This window comes from Salvelinus fontinalis, chromosome 11 (genome assembly GCF_029448725.1).
Source record: "Salvelinus fontinalis isolate EN_2023a chromosome 11, ASM2944872v1, whole genome shotgun sequence".
In the NCBI taxonomy this organism is placed as follows: Eukaryota; Metazoa; Chordata; class Actinopteri; order Salmoniformes; family Salmonidae; genus Salvelinus; species Salvelinus fontinalis.
The window spans coordinates 1,916,525-1,933,922 of NC_074675.1; the positions used below are offsets into that span (position 1 = coordinate 1,916,525).

The 17,398-nt window shown below is 58.3% G+C and overlaps 1 protein-coding gene and 1 long non-coding RNA gene across 2 annotated transcripts in view; one reads left to right on the top strand and one right to left on the bottom strand.

The window, feature by feature from the left end:
• tmem243b (transmembrane protein 243, mitochondrial b) overlaps positions 1–17,398 on the top strand; it is a 32,576-nt gene that overhangs the window by 11,297 nt on the left and 3,881 nt on the right. The window contains exon 2 of the mRNA XM_055937167.1: positions 9,726–9,926. Coding sequence (XP_055793142.1) covers positions 9,834–9,926 — 93 coding nt within the window. The 5' untranslated portion in view covers positions 9,726–9,833. The remainder of the gene's footprint in view (positions 1–9,725; positions 9,927–17,398) is intronic.
• Positions 13,407–13,697, bottom strand: LOC129864871 (uncharacterized). The gene is made up of 3 exons (XR_008761263.1): positions 13,634–13,697; positions 13,528–13,580; positions 13,407–13,474 (listed from the first exon to the last, which is right to left on the bottom strand). It is a non-coding gene; the product is annotated as an uncharacterized LOC129864871 (long non-coding RNA).

The following is a 17,398-nucleotide window of genomic DNA, read 5'->3' on the forward strand; positions in this document are numbered from 1 at the left end:
GAGATGAGAGGGGGAAGAGAGGGGCTGGGGGCAGAGATGAGAGGGGGAAGAGAGGGGCTGGGGGCAGAGATGAGAAGGGGAAGAGAGGGGCTGGGGGCAGAGATGAGAAGGGGAAGAGAGGGGCTGGGGGCAGAGATGAGAGGGGGAAGAGAGGGGCTGGGGGCAGAGATGAGAAGGGGAAGAGAGGGGCTGGGGGCAGAGATGAGAGGGGGAAGAGAGGGGCTGGGGGCAGAGATGAGAGGGGGAAGAGAGGGGCTGGGGGCAGAGATGAGAAGGGGAAGAGAGGGGCTGGGGGCAGAGATGAGAGGGGGAAGAGAGGGGCTGGGGGCAGAGATGAGAAGGGGAAGAGAGGGGCTGGGGGCAGAGATGAGAGGGGGAAGAGAGGGGCTGGGGGCAGAGATGAGAAGGGGAAGAGAGGGGCTGGGGGCAGAGATGAGAAGGGGAAGAGAGGGGCTGGGGGCAGAGATGAGAAGGGGAAGAGAGGGGCTGGGGGCAGAGATGAGAAGGGGAAGAGAGGGGCTGGGGGCAGAGATGAGAGGGGGAAGAGAGGGGATGGGGGCAGAGATGAGAAGGGGAAGAGAGGGGCTGGGGGCAGAGATGAGAAGGGGAAGAGAGGGGCTGGGGGCAGAGATGAGAGGGGCTGGGGGCAGAGATGAGAGGGGCTGGGGGCAGAGATGAGAGGGGCTGAGGCAGAGATGAGAGGGGCTGGGGGCAGAGATGAGAAGGGGAAGAGAGGGCCTGGGGGCAGAGATGAGAAGGGGAAGAGAGGGGCTGGGGGCAGAGATGAGAAGGGGAAGAGAGGGGATGGGGGCAGAGATGAGAGGGGCTGGGGTCAGAGATGAGAGGGGGAAGAGAGGGCCTGGGGGCAGAGATGAGAAGGGGAAGAGAGGGCCTGGGGGCAGAGATGAGAAGGGGAAGAGAGGGGCTGGGGGCAGAGATGAGAGGGGCTGGGGGCAGAGATGAGAGGGGCTGGGGGCAGAGATGAGAGGGGCTGGGGGCAGAGATGAGAGGGGCTGGGGGCAGAGATGAGAGGGGCTGGGGGCAGAGATGAGAGGGGCTGGGGGCAGAGATGAGAGGGGCTGGGGGCAGAGATGAGAGGGGCTGGGGGCAGAGATGAGAGGGGCTGGGGGCAGAGATGAGAGGGGCTGGGGGCAGAGATGAGAGGGGCTGGGGGCAGAGATGAGAAGGGGAAGAGAGGGGCTGGGGGCAGAGATGAGAAGGGGAAGAGAGGGGCTGGGGGCAGATATGAGAAGGGGAAGAGAGGGGCTGGGGGCAGAGATGAGAGGGGCTGAGGCAGAGATGAGAGGGGCTGGGGGCAGAGATGAGAGGGGCTGGGGGCAGAGATGAGAGGGGCTGGGGGCAGAGATGAGAAGGGGAAGAGAGGGCCTGGGGGCAGAGATGAGAAGGGGAAGAGAGGGGCTGGGGGCAGAGATGAGAGGGGGAAGAGAGGGGCTGGGGGCAGAGATGAGAGGGGGAAGAGAGGGGCTGGGGGCAGAGATGAGAGGGGCTGGGGGCAGAGATGAGAGGGGGAAGAGAGGGGCTGGGGGCAGAGATGAGAGGGGCTGGGGGCAGAGATGAGAGGGGGAAGAGAGGGGCTGGGGGCAGAGATGAGAAGGGGAAGAGAGGGGATGGGGGCAGAGATGAGAAGGGGAAGAGAGGGGCTGGGGGCAGAGATGAGAGGGGGAAGAGAGGGGCTGGGGGCAGAGATGAGAGGGGGAAGAGAGGGGCTGGGGGCAGAGATGAGAAGGGGAAGAGAGGGGCTGGGGGCAGAGATGAGAAGGGGAAGAGAGGGGCTGGGGGCAGAGATGAGAGGGGCTGGGGGCAGAGATGAGAGGGGCTGGGGGCAGAGATGAGAAGGGGAAGAGAGGGGCTGGGGGCAGAGATGAGAAGGGGAAGAGAGGGGCTGGGGGCAGAGATGAGAAGGGGAAGAGAGGGGCTGGGGGCAGAGATGAGAAGGGGAAGAGAGGGGATGGGGGCAGAGATGAGAAGGGGAAGAGAGGGGCTGGGGGCAGAGATGAGAGGGGGAAGAGAGGGGCTGGGGGCAGAGATGAGATGGGGAAGAGAGGGGCTGGGGGCAGAGATGAGAGGGGCTGGGGGCAGAGATGAGAAGGGCTGGGGGCAGAGATGAGAAGGGGGAGAGAGGGGCTGGGGGCAGAGATGAGAAGGGGAAGATAGGGGCTGGGGGCAGAGATGAGAGGGGGAAGAGAGGGGCTGGGGGCAGAGATGAGATGAGAGGGGGAAGAGAGGGGCTGGGGGCAGAGATGAGAGGGGCTGGGGGCAGAGATGAGAAGGGCTGGGGGCAGAGATGAGAAGGGGAAGAGAGGGGCTGGGGGCAGAGATGAGAGGGGCTGGGGGCAGAGATGAGAAGGGCTGGGGGCAGAGATGAGAAGGGGAAGAGAGGGGCTGGGGGCAGAGATGAGAGGGGCTGAGGCAGAGATGAGAGGGGCTGAGGCAGAGATGAGAGGGGCTGGGGGCAGAGATGAGAGGGGCTGGGGGCAGAGATGAGAAGGGGAAGAGAGGGCCTGGGGGCAGAGATGAGAAGGGGAAGAGAGGGGCTGGGGGCAGAGATGAGAAGGGGAAGAGAGGGGCTGGGGGCAGAGATGAGAAGGGGAAGAGAGGGGCTGGGGGCAGAGATGAGAGGGGGAAGAGAGGGGCTGGGGGCAGAGATGAGAGGGGGAGAGAGGGGCTGGGGGCAGAGATGAGAAGGGGAAGAGAGGGGCTGGGGGCAGAGATGAGAGGGGCTGGGGGCAGAGATGAGAGGGGGAAGAGAGGGGCTGGGGGCAGAGATGAGAAGGGGAAGAGAGGGGCTGGGGGCAGAGATGAGAAGGGGAAGAGAGGGGCTGGGGGCAGAGATGAGAAGGGGAAGAGAGGGGCTGGGGGCAGAGATGAGAGGGGATGGGGGCAGAGATGAGAAGGGGAAGAGAGGGGCTGGGGGCAGAGATGAGAGGGGGAAGAGAGGGGCTGGGGGCAGAGATGAGAGGGGCTGGGGGCAGAGATGAGAAGGGGAAGAGAGGGCCTGGGGGCAGAGATGAGAAGGGGAAGAGAGGGGCTGGGGGCAGAGATGAGAAGGGGAAGAGAGGGGCTGGGGGCAGAGATGAGAGGGGGAAGAGAGGGGCTGGGGGCAGAGATGAGAGGGGATGGGGGCAGAGATGAGAAGGGGAAGAGAGGGGCTGGGGGCAGAGATGAGAAGGGGAAGAGAGGGGCTGGGGGCAGAGATGAGAAGGGGAAGAGAGGGGCTGGGGGCAGAGATGAGAAGGGGAAGAGAGGGGCTGGGGGCAGAGATGAAGGGGGAGAGAGGGGCTGGGGGCAGAGATGAGAAGGGGAAGAGAGGGGCTGGGGGCAGAGATGAAGGGGGAGAGAGGGGCTGGGGGCAGAGATGAGAAGGGGAAGATAGGGGCTGGGGGCAGAGATGAGAGGGGGAAGAGAGGGGCTGGGGGCAGAGATGAGATGAGAGGGGGAAGAGAGGGGCTGGGGGCAGAGATGAGAGGGGCTGGGGGCAGAGATGAGAAGGGCTGGGGGCAGAGATGAGAAGGGGAAGAGAGGGGCTGGGGGCAGAGATGAGAGGGGCTGGGGGCAGAGATGAGAGGGGCTGGGGGCAGAGATGAGAAGGGCTGGGGGCAGAGATGAGAAGGGGAAGAGAGGGGCTGGGGGCAGAGATGAGAGGGGCTGGGGGCAGAGATGAGAAGGGGAAGAGAGGGGCTGGGGGCAGAGATGAGAGGGGCTGGGGGCAGAGATGAGAAGGGCTGGGGGCAGAGATGAGAGGGGCTGGGGGCAGAGATGAGAGGGGCTGGGGGCAGAGATGAGAGGGGCTGGGGGCAGAGATGAGAGGGGCTGGGGGCAGAGATGAGAGGGGCTGGGGGCAGAGATGAGAGGGGCTGGGGGCAGAGATGAGAGGGGCTGGGGGCAGAGATGAGAGGGGCTGGGGGCAGAGATGAGAAGGGGCAGAGAGGGGCTGGGGGCAGAGATGAGAGGGGCTGGGGGCAGAGATGAGAAGGGGAAGAGAGGGGCTGGGGGCAGAGATGAGATGAGAGGGGGAAGAGAGGGGCTGGGGGCAGACATGAGAAGGGGAAGAGAGGGGCTGGGGGCAGAGATGAGATGAGAGGGGGAAGAGAGGGGATGGGGGCAGAGATGAGAAGGGGAAGAGAGGGGCTGGGGGCAGAGATGAGAGGGGCTGGGGGCAGAGATGAGAAGGGCTGGGGGCAGAGATGAGAGGGGCTGGGGGCAGAGATGAGAGGGGCTGGGGGCAGAGATGAGAGGGGCTGGGGGCAGAGATGAGAGGGGCTGGGGGCAGAGATGAGAGGGGCTGGGGGCAGAGATGAGAGGGGCTGGGGGCAGAGATGAGAGGGGCTGGGGGCAGAGATGAGAGGGGCTGGGGGCAGAGATGAGAAGGGGAAGAGAGGGGCTGGGGGCAGAGATGAGAAGGGGAAGAGAGGGGCTGGGGGCAGAGATGAGAAGGGGAAGAGAGGGGCTGGGGGCAGAGATGAGAAGGGGAAGAGAGGGGATGGGGGCAGAGATGAGAAGGGGAAGAGAGGGGCTGGGGGCAGAGATGAGAGGGGGAAGAGAGGGGCTGGGGGCAGAGATGAGATGGGGAAGAGAGGGGCTGGGGGCAGAGATGAGAGGGGCTGGGGGCAGAGATGAGAAGGGCTGGGGGCAGAGATGAGAAGGGGGAGAGAGGGGCTGGGGGCAGAGATGAGAAGGGGAAGATAGGGGCTGGGGGCAGAGATGAGAGGGGGAAGAGAGGGGCTGGGGGCAGAGATGAGATGAGAGGGGGAAGAGAGGGGCTGGGGGCAGAGATGAGAGGGGCTGGGGGCAGAGATGAGAAGGGCTGGGGGCAGAGATGAGAAGGGGAAGAGAGGGGCTGGGGGCAGAGATGAGAGGGGCTGGGGGCAGAGATGAGAAGGGCTGGGGGCAGAGATGAGAAGGGGAAGAGAGGGGCTGGGGGCAGAGATGAGAGGGGCTGAGGCAGAGATGAGAGGGGCTGAGGCAGAGATGAGAGGGGCTGGGGGCAGAGATGAGAGGGGCTGGGGGCAGAGATGAGAAGGGGAAGAGAGGGCCTGGGGGCAGAGATGAGAAGGGGAAGAGAGGGGCTGGGGGCAGAGATGAGAAGGGGAAGAGAGGGGCTGGGGGCAGAGATGAGAAGGGGAAGAGAGGGGCTGGGGGCAGAGATGAGAGGGGGAAGAGAGGGGCTGGGGGCAGAGATGAGAGGGGGAGAGAGGGGCTGGGGGCAGAGATGAGAAGGGGAAGAGAGGGGCTGGGGGCAGAGATGAGAGGGGCTGGGGGCAGAGATGAGAGGGGGAAGAGAGGGGCTGGGGGCAGAGATGAGAAGGGGAAGAGAGGGGCTGGGGGCAGAGATGAGAAGGGGAAGAGAGGGGCTGGGGGCAGAGATGAGAAGGGGAAGAGAGGGGCTGGGGGCAGAGATGAGAGGGGATGGGGGCAGAGATGAGAAGGGGAAGAGAGGGGCTGGGGGCAGAGATGAGAGGGGGAAGAGAGGGGCTGGGGGCAGAGATGAGAGGGGCTGGGGGCAGAGATGAGAAGGGGAAGAGAGGGCCTGGGGGCAGAGATGAGAAGGGGAAGAGAGGGGCTGGGGGCAGAGATGAGAAGGGGAAGAGAGGGGCTGGGGGCAGAGATGAGAGGGGGAAGAGAGGGGCTGGGGGCAGAGATGAGAGGGGATGGGGGCAGAGATGAGAAGGGGAAGAGAGGGGCTGGGGGCAGAGATGAGAAGGGGAAGAGAGGGGCTGGGGGCAGAGATGAGAAGGGGAAGAGAGGGGCTGGGGGCAGAGATGAGAAGGGGAAGAGAGGGGCTGGGGGCAGAGATGAAGGGGGAGAGAGGGGCTGGGGGCAGAGATGAGAAGGGGAAGAGAGGGGCTGGGGGCAGAGATGAAGGGGGAGAGAGGGGCTGGGGGCAGAGATGAGAAGGGGAAGATAGGGGCTGGGGGCAGAGATGAGAGGGGGAAGAGAGGGGCTGGGGGCAGAGATGAGATGAGAGGGGGAAGAGAGGGGCTGGGGGCAGAGATGAGAGGGGCTGGGGGCAGAGATGAGAAGGGCTGGGGGCAGAGATGAGAAGGGGAAGAGAGGGGCTGGGGGCAGAGATGAGAGGGGCTGGGGGCAGAGATGAGAGGGGCTGGGGGCAGAGATGAGAAGGGCTGGGGGCAGAGATGAGAAGGGGAAGAGAGGGGCTGGGGGCAGAGATGAGAGGGGCTGGGGGCAGAGATGAGAAGGGGAAGAGAGGGGCTGGGGGCAGAGATGAGAGGGGCTGGGGGCAGAGATGAGAAGGGCTGGGGGCAGAGATGAGAGGGGCTGGGGGCAGAGATGAGAGGGGCTGGGGGCAGAGATGAGAGGGGCTGGGGGCAGAGATGAGAGGGGCTGGGGGCAGAGATGAGAGGGGCTGGGGGCAGAGATGAGAGGGGCTGGGGGCAGAGATGAGAGGGGCTGGGGGCAGAGATGAGAAGGGGCAGAGAGGGGCTGGGGGCAGAGATGAGAGGGGCTGGGGGCAGAGATGAGAAGGGGAAGAGAGGGGCTGGGGGCAGAGATGAGATGAGAGGGGGAAGAGAGGGGCTGGGGGCAGACATGAGAAGGGGAAGAGAGGGGCTGGGGGCAGAGATGAGATGAGAGGGGGAAGAGAGGGGATGGGGGCAGAGATGAGAAGGGGAAGAGAGGGGCTGGGGGCAGAGATGAGAGGGGCTGGGGGCAGAGATGAGAAGGGCTGGGGGCAGAGATGAGAGGGGCTGGGGGCAGAGATGAGAGGGGCTGGGGGCAGAGATGAGAGGGGCTGGGGGCAGAGATGAGAGGGGCTGGGGGCAGAGATGAGAGGGGCTGGGGGCAGAGATGAGAGGGGCTGGGGGCAGAGATGAGAGGGGCTGGGGGCAGAGATGAGAGGGGCTGGGGGCAGAGATGAGAAGGGGAAGAGAGGGGCTGGGGGCAGAGATGAGAAGGGGAAGAGAGGGGCTGGGGGCAGAGATGAGAGGGGGAAGAGAGGGGATGGGGGCAGAGATGAGAAGGGAAAGAGAGGGGCTGGGGGCAGAGATGAGAAGGGGAAGAGAGGGGCTGGGGGCAGAGATGAGAGGGGCTGGGGGCAGAGATGAGAGGGGCTGGGGGCAGAGATGAGAGGGGCTGGGGGCAGAGATGAGAGGGGCTGGGGGCAGAGATGAGAGGGGCTGGGGGCAGAGATGAGAGGGGCTGGGGGCAGAGATGAGAGGGGCTGGGGGCAGAGATGAGAAGGGGAAGAGAGGGCCTGGGGGCAGAGATGAGAAGGGGAAGAGAGGGGCTGGGGGCAGAGATGAGAGGGGCTGGGGGCAGAGATGAGAGGGGCTGGGGGCAGAGATGAGAGGGGCTGGGGGCAGAGATGAGAGGGGCTGGGGGCAGAGATGAGAGGGGCTGGGGGCAGAGATGAGAGGGGCTGGGGGCAGAGATGAGAGGGGCTGGGGGCAGAGATGAGAGGGGCTGGGGGCAGAGATGAGAGGGGCTGGGGGCAGAGATGAGAAGGGGATGAGAGGGGCTGGGGGCAGAGATGAGAGGGGGAAGAGAGGGGCTGGGGGCAGAGATGAGAGGGGCTGAGGCAGAGATGAGAGGGGCTGAGGCAGAGATGAGAGGGGCTGGGGGCAGAGATGAGAGGGGCTGGGGGCAGAGATGAGAAGGGGAAGAGAGGGCCTGGGGGCAGAGATGAGAAGGGGAAGAGAGGGCCTGGGGGCAGAGATGAGAAGGGGAAGAGAGGGGCTGGGGGCAGAGATGAGAGGGGGAGAGAGGGGCTGGGGGCAGAGATGAGAAGGGGAAGAGAGGGGCTGGGGGCAGAGATGAGAAGGGGAAGAGAGGGCCTGGGGGCAGAGATGAGAAGGGGAAGAGAGGGGCTGGGGGCAGAGATGAGAAGGGGAAGAGAGGGGCTGGGGGCAGAGATGAGAGGGGGAAGAGAGGGGCTGGGGGCAGAGATGAGAAGGGGAAGAGAGGGGCTGGGGGCAGAGATGAGAGGGGCTGGGGGCAGAGATGAGAAGGGGAAGAGAGGGGCTGGGGGCAGAGATGAGAGGGGCTGGGGGCAGAGATGAGAGGGGGAAGAGAGGGGCTGGGGGCAGAGATGAGAAGGGGAAGAGAGGGGCTGGGGGCAGAGATGAGAAGGGGGAGAGAGGGGCTGGGGGCAGAGATGAGAAGGGGGAGAGAGGGGCTGGGGGCAGATATGAGAAGGGGAAGAGAGGGGCTGGGGGCAGAGATGAGAAGGGGGAGAGAGGGGCTGGGGGCAGAGATGAGAAGGGGAAGAGAGGGGCTGGGGGCAGAGATGAGAGGGGGAAGAGAGGGGCTGGGGGCAGAGATGAGAGGGGCTGGGGGCAGAGATGAGAAGGGGAAGAGAGGGCCTGGGGGCAGAGATGAGAAGGGGAAGAGAGGGGATGGGGGCAGAGATGAGAAGGGGAAGAGAGGGGCTGGGGGCAGAGATGAGAGGGGGAAGAGAGGGGCTGGGGGCAGAGATGAGAAGGGGAAGAGAGGGGCTGGGGGCAGAGATGAGAGGGTGAAGAGAGGGGCTGGGGGCAGAGATGAGAGGGGGAAGAGAGGGGCTGGGGGCAGAGATGAGAAGGGGAAGAGAGGGGCTGGGGGCAGAGATGAGAAGGGGAAGAGAGGGGCTGGGGGCAGAGATGAGAAGGGGAAGAGAGGGGCTGGGGGCAGAGATGAGAAGGGGAAGAGAGGGGCTGGGGGCAGAGATGAGAAGGGGAAGAGAGGGGCTGGGGGCAGAGATGAGAAGGGGAAGAGAGGGGCTGGGGGCAGAGATGAGAGGGGATGGGGGCAGAGATGAGAGGGGCTGGGGGCAGAGATGAGAAGGGGAAGAGAGGGGCTGGGGGCAGAGATGAGAGGGGGAAGAGAGGGGCTGGGGGCAGAGATGAGATGAGAGGGGGAAGAGAGGGGCTGGGGGCAGAGATGAGAGGGGCTGGGGGCAGAGATGAGAAGGGCTGGGGGCAGAGATGAGAAGGGGGAGAGAGGGGCTGGGGGCAGAGATGAGAAGGGGAAGATAGGGGCTGGGGGCAGAGATGAGAGGGGGAAGAGAGGGGCTGGGGGCAGAGATGAGATGAGAGGGGGAAGAGAGGGGCTGGGGGCAGAGATGAGAGGGGCTGGGGGCAGAGATGAGAAGGGCTGGGGGCAGAGATGAGAAGGGGAAGAGAGGGGCTGGGGGCAGAGATGAGAGGGGCTGGGGGCAGAGATGAGAAGGGGAAGAGAGGGGCTGGGGGCAGAGATGAGAAGGGGAAGAGAGGGGCTGGGGGCAGAGATGAGAGGGGGAAGAGAGGGGCTGGGGGCAGAGATGAGAGAGGGGATGGGGGCAGTGATGAGAGGGGCTGGGGGCAGAGATGAGAAGGGGAAGAGAGGGGCTGGGGGCAGAGATGAGAAGGGGAAGAGAGGGGCTGGGGGCAGAGATGAGAGGGGGAAGAGAGGGGCTGGGGGCAGAGATGAGAAGGGGAAGAGAGGGCCTGGGGGCAGATATGAGAAGGGGGAGAGAGGGGCTGGGGGCAGAGATGAGAAGGGGAAGAGAGGGGCTGGGGGCAGAGATGAGAGGGGAAAGAGAGGGGCTGGGGGCAGAGATGAGAAGGGGAAGAGAGGGGATGGGGGCAGAGATGAGAGGGGAAAGAGAGGGGATCAAGGAAAGAGAGGAGGTAATCAGAAAGGGAAGTAGAGGAGGGAGTGTTTTAGCCAGTCCCTTTATGGGGTGAGGGACAGGCTAGTAACTTCCCTCTCCTCTTCCTCCCACCCTTCAGGTCAGGCATCTGGTTGGCTGGCCCTGCTTCCTGTCCGGTAAGGCCTGCCCCTGTGGAGGCACTAGCATGCAGTTCCTCTGTGTGTCCATGGGGTGGAGCTGCTGAGCCATGGATGACTTCACTACCAATGATTTCACCACCAGAACATATGGCACCAGCGGCCTTGACAACAGACTGCTGTTTGGAGAAACCTCTGCTCGGGTACGCCTGCTGTGTGTGTGTGTGTGTGTGTGTGTGTGTGTGTGTGTGTGTGTGTGTGTACGGCTGTTGCGGTGACCATATTACCGCCACAGTCTTGAGTCTCCTCTTCTGCACTCTGGTCATGCATTGGTAGTAACTCACTAACAACCAGCAGGTCCTAATGGCTCTGTGTCCCTCTAACCGCTCTGACATCACATCAACCACTTATCATCAGGTCCTAATGGCTCTGACATCACATCAAACACTTATCATCAGGTCCTAATGGCTCTGTGCCCCTCTAACCGCTCTGACATCACATCAAACACTTATCATCAGGTCCTAATGGCTCTGACATCACATCAAACACTTATCATCAGGTCCTAATGGCTCTGACATCACATCAAACACTTATCATCAGGTCCTAATGGCTCTGACATCACATCAAACACTTATCATCTGGTCCTAATGGCTCTGTGTCCCTCTAACCGCTCTGACATCACATCAAACACTTATCATCAGGTCCTAATGGCTCTGTGCCCCTCTAACCACTCTGACATCACATCAAACACTTATCATCAGGTCCTAATGGCTCTATGTCCCTCTAACCACTCTGACATCACATCAAACCACTTATCATCAGGTCCTAATGGCTCTGACATCACATCAACCACTTATCATCAGGTCCTAATGGCTCTGACATCACATCAAACACTTATCATCAGGTCCTAATGGCTCTGACATCACATCAAACACTTATCATCAGGTCCTAATGGCTCTGACATCACATCAAACACTTATCATCAGGTCCTAATGGCTCTGTGTCCCTCTAACCGCTCTGACATCACATCAACCACTTATCATCACAACAGTATCATGCTTTTCCATCTCCCCTCACTGTGATGATCAGTTTGGAGAGAGGAGTTCAACAGCAGGGGTGAAACCCTGTAGATCCAGCTCCCCTCGCTGTGATGATCAGTTTGGAGAGAGGAGTTCAACAGCAGGGGTGAAACCCTGTAGAACCTGTTCGTTGTGGATGCTGTCCCGAAGCCCAACACCATGAAATGGACAGCGCTTTCTAAGGATTCATTCAGAACAGCCATAGACCATCTGACAGCTCATTCATAGGCCTGTATATGAGCCCCCACCCCCCAAGAAAACTGAATTAAAAGAACTATTGTGCTGTTATATAATACATAGCCTATCACACATGGCAGAAACACATTTAAAAAAAAAACAGATTTTAAGATGTCTTTGGTACATAACTGGTCGAGCCTCTACTCCAGCATTAAACACCTTCTAGTAACGGCCTTTACTGCACGGACTGGTTACGCTCCAACATTAAACACCTAGTAACGGCCTTTACTGCACGGACTGGTTACGCTCCAACATTAAACACCTTCTAGTAACGGCCTTTACTGCCCGGACTGGTTACGCTCCAACATTAAACACCTTCTAGTAACGGCCTTTACTGCACGGACTGGTTACGCTCCAACATTAAACACCTTCTAGTAACGGCCTTTACTGCACGGACTGGTTACGCTCCAACATTAAACACCTTCTAGTAACGGCCTTTACTGCACGGACTGGTTACGCTCCAACATTAAACACCTTCTAGTAACGGCCTTTACTGCAGGGACTGGTTACGCTCCAACATTAAACACCTTCTAGTAACGGCCTTTACTGCAGGGACTGGTTACGCTCCAACATTAAACACCTTCTAGTAACGGCCTTTACTGCAGGGACTGGTTACGCTCCAACATTAAACACCTTCTAGTAACGGCCTTTACTGCAGGGACTGGTTACGCTCCAACATTAAACACCTTCTAGTAACGGCCTTTACTGCACGGACTGGTTACGCTCCAACATTAAACACCTTCTAGTAACGGCCTTTACTGCACGGACTGGTTACGCTCCAACATTAAACACCTTCTAGTAACGGCCTTTACTGCACGGACTGGTTACGCTCCAACATTAAACACCTTCTAGTAACGGCCTTTACTGCAGGGACTGGTTACGCTCCGACATTAAACACCTTCTAGTAACGGCCTTTACTGCACGGACTGGTTACGCTCCAACATTAAACACCTTCTAGTAACGGCCTTTACTGCAGGGACTGGTTACGCTCCAACATTAAACACCTTCTAGTAACGGCCTTTACCGCACGGACCGGTTACGCTCCAACATTAAACACCTTCTAGTAACGGCCTTTACTGCATGGACTGGTTACGCTCCAACATTAAACACCTTCTAGTAACGGCCTTTACTGCAGGGACCGGTTACGCTCCAACATTAAACACCTTCTAGTAACGGCCTTTACTGCAGGGACTGGTTACGCTCCAACATTAAACACCTTCTAGTAACGGCCTTTACTGCAGGGACTGGTTACGCTCCGACATTAAACACCTTCTAGTAACGGCCTTTACTGCAGGGACTGGTTACGCTCCGACATTAAACACCTTCTAGTAACGGCCTTTACTGCAGGGACTGGTTACGCTCCAACATTAAACACCTTCTAGTAACGGCCTTTACTGGTGGGACTGGTTACGCTCCAACATTAAACACGTTCTAGTAACGGCCTTTACTGCAGGGACTGGTTACGCTCCAACATTAAACACCTTCTAGTAACGGCCTTTACTGCACGGACTGGTTACGCTCCAACATTAAACACCTTCTAGTAACGGCCTTTACTGCACGGACTGGTTACGCTCCAACATTAAACACCTTCTAGTAACGGCCTTTACTGCACGGACTGGTTACGCTCCAACATTAAACACCTTCTAGTAACGGCCTTTACTGCACGGACTGGTTACGCTCCAACATTAAACACCTTCTAGTAACGGCCTTTACTGCCCGGACTGGTTACGCTCCAACATTAAACACCTTCTAGTAACGGCCTTTACTGGTGGGACTGGTTACGCTCCAACATTAAACACCTTCTAGTAACGGCCTTTACTGCAGGGACTGGTTACGCTCCAACATTAAACACCTTCTAGTAACGGCCTTTACTGCAGGGACTGGTTACGCTCCAACATTAAACACCTTCTAGTAACGGCCTTTACTGCACGGACTGGTTACGCTCCAACATTAAACACCTTCTAGTAACGGCCTTTACTGCACGGACTGGTTACGCTCCAACATTAAACACCTTCTAGTAACGGCCTTTACTGCACGGACTGGTTACGCTCCAACATTAAACACCTTCTAGTAACGGCCTTTACTGCACGGACTGGTTACGCTCCAACATTAAACACCTTCTAGTAACGGCCTTTACTGCAGGGACTGGTTACGCTCCAACATTAAACACCTTCTAGTAACGGCCTTTACTGCAGGGACTGGTTACGCTCCAACATTAAACACGTTCTAGTAACGGCCTTTACTGCAGGGACTGGTTACGCTCCAACATTAAACACCTTCTAGTAACGGCCTTTACTGCACGGACTGGTTACGCTCCAACATTAAACACCTTCTAGTAACGGCCTTTACTGCACGGACTGGTTACGCTCCAACATTAAACACCTTCTAGTAACGGCCTTTACTGCACGGACTGGTTACGCTCCAACATTAAACACCTTCTAGTAACGGCCTTTACTGCAGTGACTGGTTACGCTCCAACATTAAACACCTTCTAGTAACGGCCTTTACTGCACGGACTGGTTACGCTCCAACATTAAACACCTTCTAGTGACGGCCTTTACTGCAGGGACTGGTTACGCTCCAACATTAAACACCTTCTAGTAACGGCCTTTACTGCAGGGACTGGTTACGCTCCAACATTAAACACCTTCTAGTAACGGCCTTTACTGCACGGACTGGTTACGCTCCAACATTAAACACCTTCTAGTAACGGCCTTTACTGCAGGGACTGGTTACGCTCCAACATTAAACACCTTCTAGTAACGGCCTTTACTGCCCGGACTGGTTACGCTCCAACATTAAACACCTTCTAGTAACGGCCTTTACTGCACGGACTGGTTACGCTCCAACATTAAACACCTTCTAGTAACGGCCTTTACTGCACGGACTGGTTACGCTCCAACATTAAACACCTTCTAGTAACGGCCTTTACTGCAGGGACTGGTTACGCTCCAACATTAAACACCTTCTAGTAACGGCCTTTACTGCACGGACTGGTTACGCTCCAACATTAAACACCTTCTAGTAACGGCCTTTACTGCACGGACTGGTTACGCTCCAACATTAAACACCTTCTAGTAACGGCCTTTACTGCACGGACTGGTTACGCTCCAACATTAAACACCTTCTAGTAACGGCCTTTACTGCAGGGACTGGTTACGCTCCAACATTAAACACCTTCTAGTGACGGCCTTTACTGCACGGACTGGTTACGCTCCAACATTAAACACCTTCTAGTAACGGCCTTTACTGCAGGGACTGGTTACGCTCCAACATTAAACACCTTCTAGTAACGGCCTTTACTGCACGGACTGGTTACGCTCCAACATTAAACACCTTCTAGTAACGGCCTTTACTGCACGGACTGGTTACGCTCCAACATTAAACACCTTCTAGTAACGGCCTTTACTGCACGGACTGGTTACGCTCCAACATTAAACACCTAGTAACGGCCTTTACTGCACGGACTGGTTACGCTCCAACATTAAACACCTTCTAGTAACGGCCTTTACTGCACGGACTGGTTACGCTCCAACATTAAACACCTTCTAGTAACGGCCTTTACCGGTGGGACTGGTTACGCTCCGACATGTCTATCTATGAGTCTGGGAGAGATCAGTGACACAGTTGACAGTGCATGTCAGAGCAAAACCCAAGCCATGAGGTTGAAGGAATTGTCCGTAGAGACAGGATTGTGTCGAGGCACAGATCTGGGGAAGGGTTTATTTATGCAGTGTTGAAGGTCCCCAAGAACACATTGGCCTCCATCATTCTTCAATGGAAGAAGTTTGGAACCACCAAGACTCTTCCTAGAGCTGGCCGCCCGGCCAAACTGAGCAATCGAGGGAAAAGGACCTTGGTCAGGGTGGTGACCAAGAACCCGATGGTCACTGACAGATCTCTGGAGTTCCTCAGTGGAGATGGGAGAACCTTCCAGAAGGACAACCATCTCTGCAGCACTCCACCAATCAAGCCTTTATGGTAGGGTGGTCAGACGGAAGCCACTCCTCAGTAAAAGGCACATGACAGCCCTCTTGGAGTTGGCAAAAGGCACCTAAAGACTCAGACCATGAGAAACAAGATTCTCTGGTCTGATGAAACCAAGATTGAACTCTTTGGCCTGAATGCCAAGCATCACGTCTGGAGGAAACCTGGCACCATCCCTACAGCGAAGCATGGTGGTGGCAGCATCATGTCTGGAGGAAACCTGGCACCATCCCTACAGCGAAGCATGGTGGTGGTGGCAGCATCATGTCTGGCGGAAACCTGGCACCATCCCTACAGCGAAGCATGGTGGTGGCAGCATCATGCTGTGGGGATGTCAGGATTGAGGGAAAGATGAATGGAGGAAAGTACCTTGAGGAAAACCTGCTCAGGACCTCAGACTGGGGCGAAGGTTCAACTTCTGGACAAGTCTTAATGTCCTTGAGTGGCCCAGCCAGAGCCCGTACTTGAACATCTCTGGAGAGACCTGAAAATAGCTGTGCAGCAACGCTCCCCATCCAACCTGACAGAGCTTGAGAGGATCTGCAGGGAAGAACAGGAGAAACTCCCCCAAATACAGGTGTGCCAAGCTTGTAGCGTCATACCCAAGAAGACTTGAGGCTGTAAATGTTGCCAAAGGTGCTTCAACAAAGTACTGAGTAAAAAGTCAGAATACTAATGTCAATGTTATATTTCCAATTTTGTTATTGTAGCAAATGTATATCTAAACCTGTTTCATGCTTTGTCATCATGGGGTATTGTGTGTGGATTGAGGGGAAAAACAATTAATTGTAGAATAAGGCTGTAACCTAACAATGTGGAAAAAGGGGTCTGAATGCTTTCCAAATTCACTGTATTAGTCAAGACCAGATGAAATTGCGAATAGTCAGATGGGTGAAAATATGATCAGTTGATGAGAGAACAGCATGTGCAGCCTGAGGCAAAGAACAAAGGGCTTTTTCTGCAATGTTCTCAAATCATCAACAGCCCATGTGTTGTTTTTCTAGGTCATTCTAAGGTTTGTATCATTCAAAACTACAGTTGCCAAATAACATAGGACCCGTTTCAAATGACTCTGAACCTAGGGCATAGGACCCGTTTCAAATGACTCTGAACCTAGGGCATAGGACCCGTTTCAAATAACTCTGAACCTAGGGCATAGGACCCGTTTCAAATGACTCTGAACCGAGGGCATAGGACCCGTTTCAAATAACTCTGAACCTAGGGCGAGGAGGCCCGGAGATGGGGTGGAGGCCCGGAGATGGGGTGGAGGCCCGGAGATGGGGTGGAGGCCCGGAGATGGGGTGGAGGCCCGGAGATGGGGTGGAGGCCCGGAGATGGGGTGGAGGCCCGGAGATGGGGTGGAGGCCCGGAGATGGGGTGGAGGCCCGGAGATGGGGTGGAGAGGGGTGGAGGCCCGGAGATGGGGTGGAGGCCCGGAGATGGGGTGGAGGCCCGGAGATGGGGTGGAGAGGGGTGGAGAGGGGTGGAGGCCCGGAGATGGGGTGGAGAGGGGTGGAGGCCCGGAGATGGGGTGGAGAGGGGTGGAGGCCCGGAGATGGGGTGGAGAGGGGTGGAGGCCCGGAGATGGGGTGGAGAGGGGTGGAGGCCCGGAGATGGGGTGGAGAGGGGTGGAGGCCCGGAGATGGGGTGGAGAGGGGTGGAGGCCCGGAGATGGGGTGGAGAGGGGTGGAGGCCCGGAGATGGGGTGGAGAGGGGTGGAGGCCCGGAGATGGGGTGGAGAGGGGTGGAGGCCCGGAGATGGGTGGAGAGGGGTGGAGGCCCGGAGATGGGTGGAGAGGCCCGGAGATGGGTGGAGAGGGGTGGAGATGTGGAGGCCTGGAGATGTGGAGGCCTGGAGATGTGGAGGCCTGGAGATGTAGAGGCCTGGAGATGTAGAGGCCTGGAGATGTAGAGGCCTGGAGATGTAGAGGCCTGGAGATGTAGAGGCCTGGAGATGTAGAGGCCTGGAGATGTAGAGGCCTGGAGATGTAGAGGCCTGGAGATGTAGAGGCCTGGAGATGTAGAGGCCTGGAGATGTAGAGGCCTGGAGATGTAGAGGCCTGGAGATGTAGAGGCCTGGAGATGTAGAGGCCTGGAGATGTAGAGGCCTGGAGATGTAGAGGCCTGGAGATGTAGAGGCCTGGAGATGTAGAGGCCTGGAGATGTAGAGGCCTGGAGATGTAGAGGCCTGGAGATGTAGAGGCCTGGAGATGTAGAGGCCTGGAGATGTAGAGGCCTGGAGATGTAGAGGCCTGGAGATGTAGAGGCCTGGAGATGTAGAGGCCTGGAGATGTAGAGGCCTGGAGATGTAGAGGCCTGGAGATGTAGAGGCCTGGAGATGTAGAGGCCTGGAGATGTAGAGGCCTGGAGAT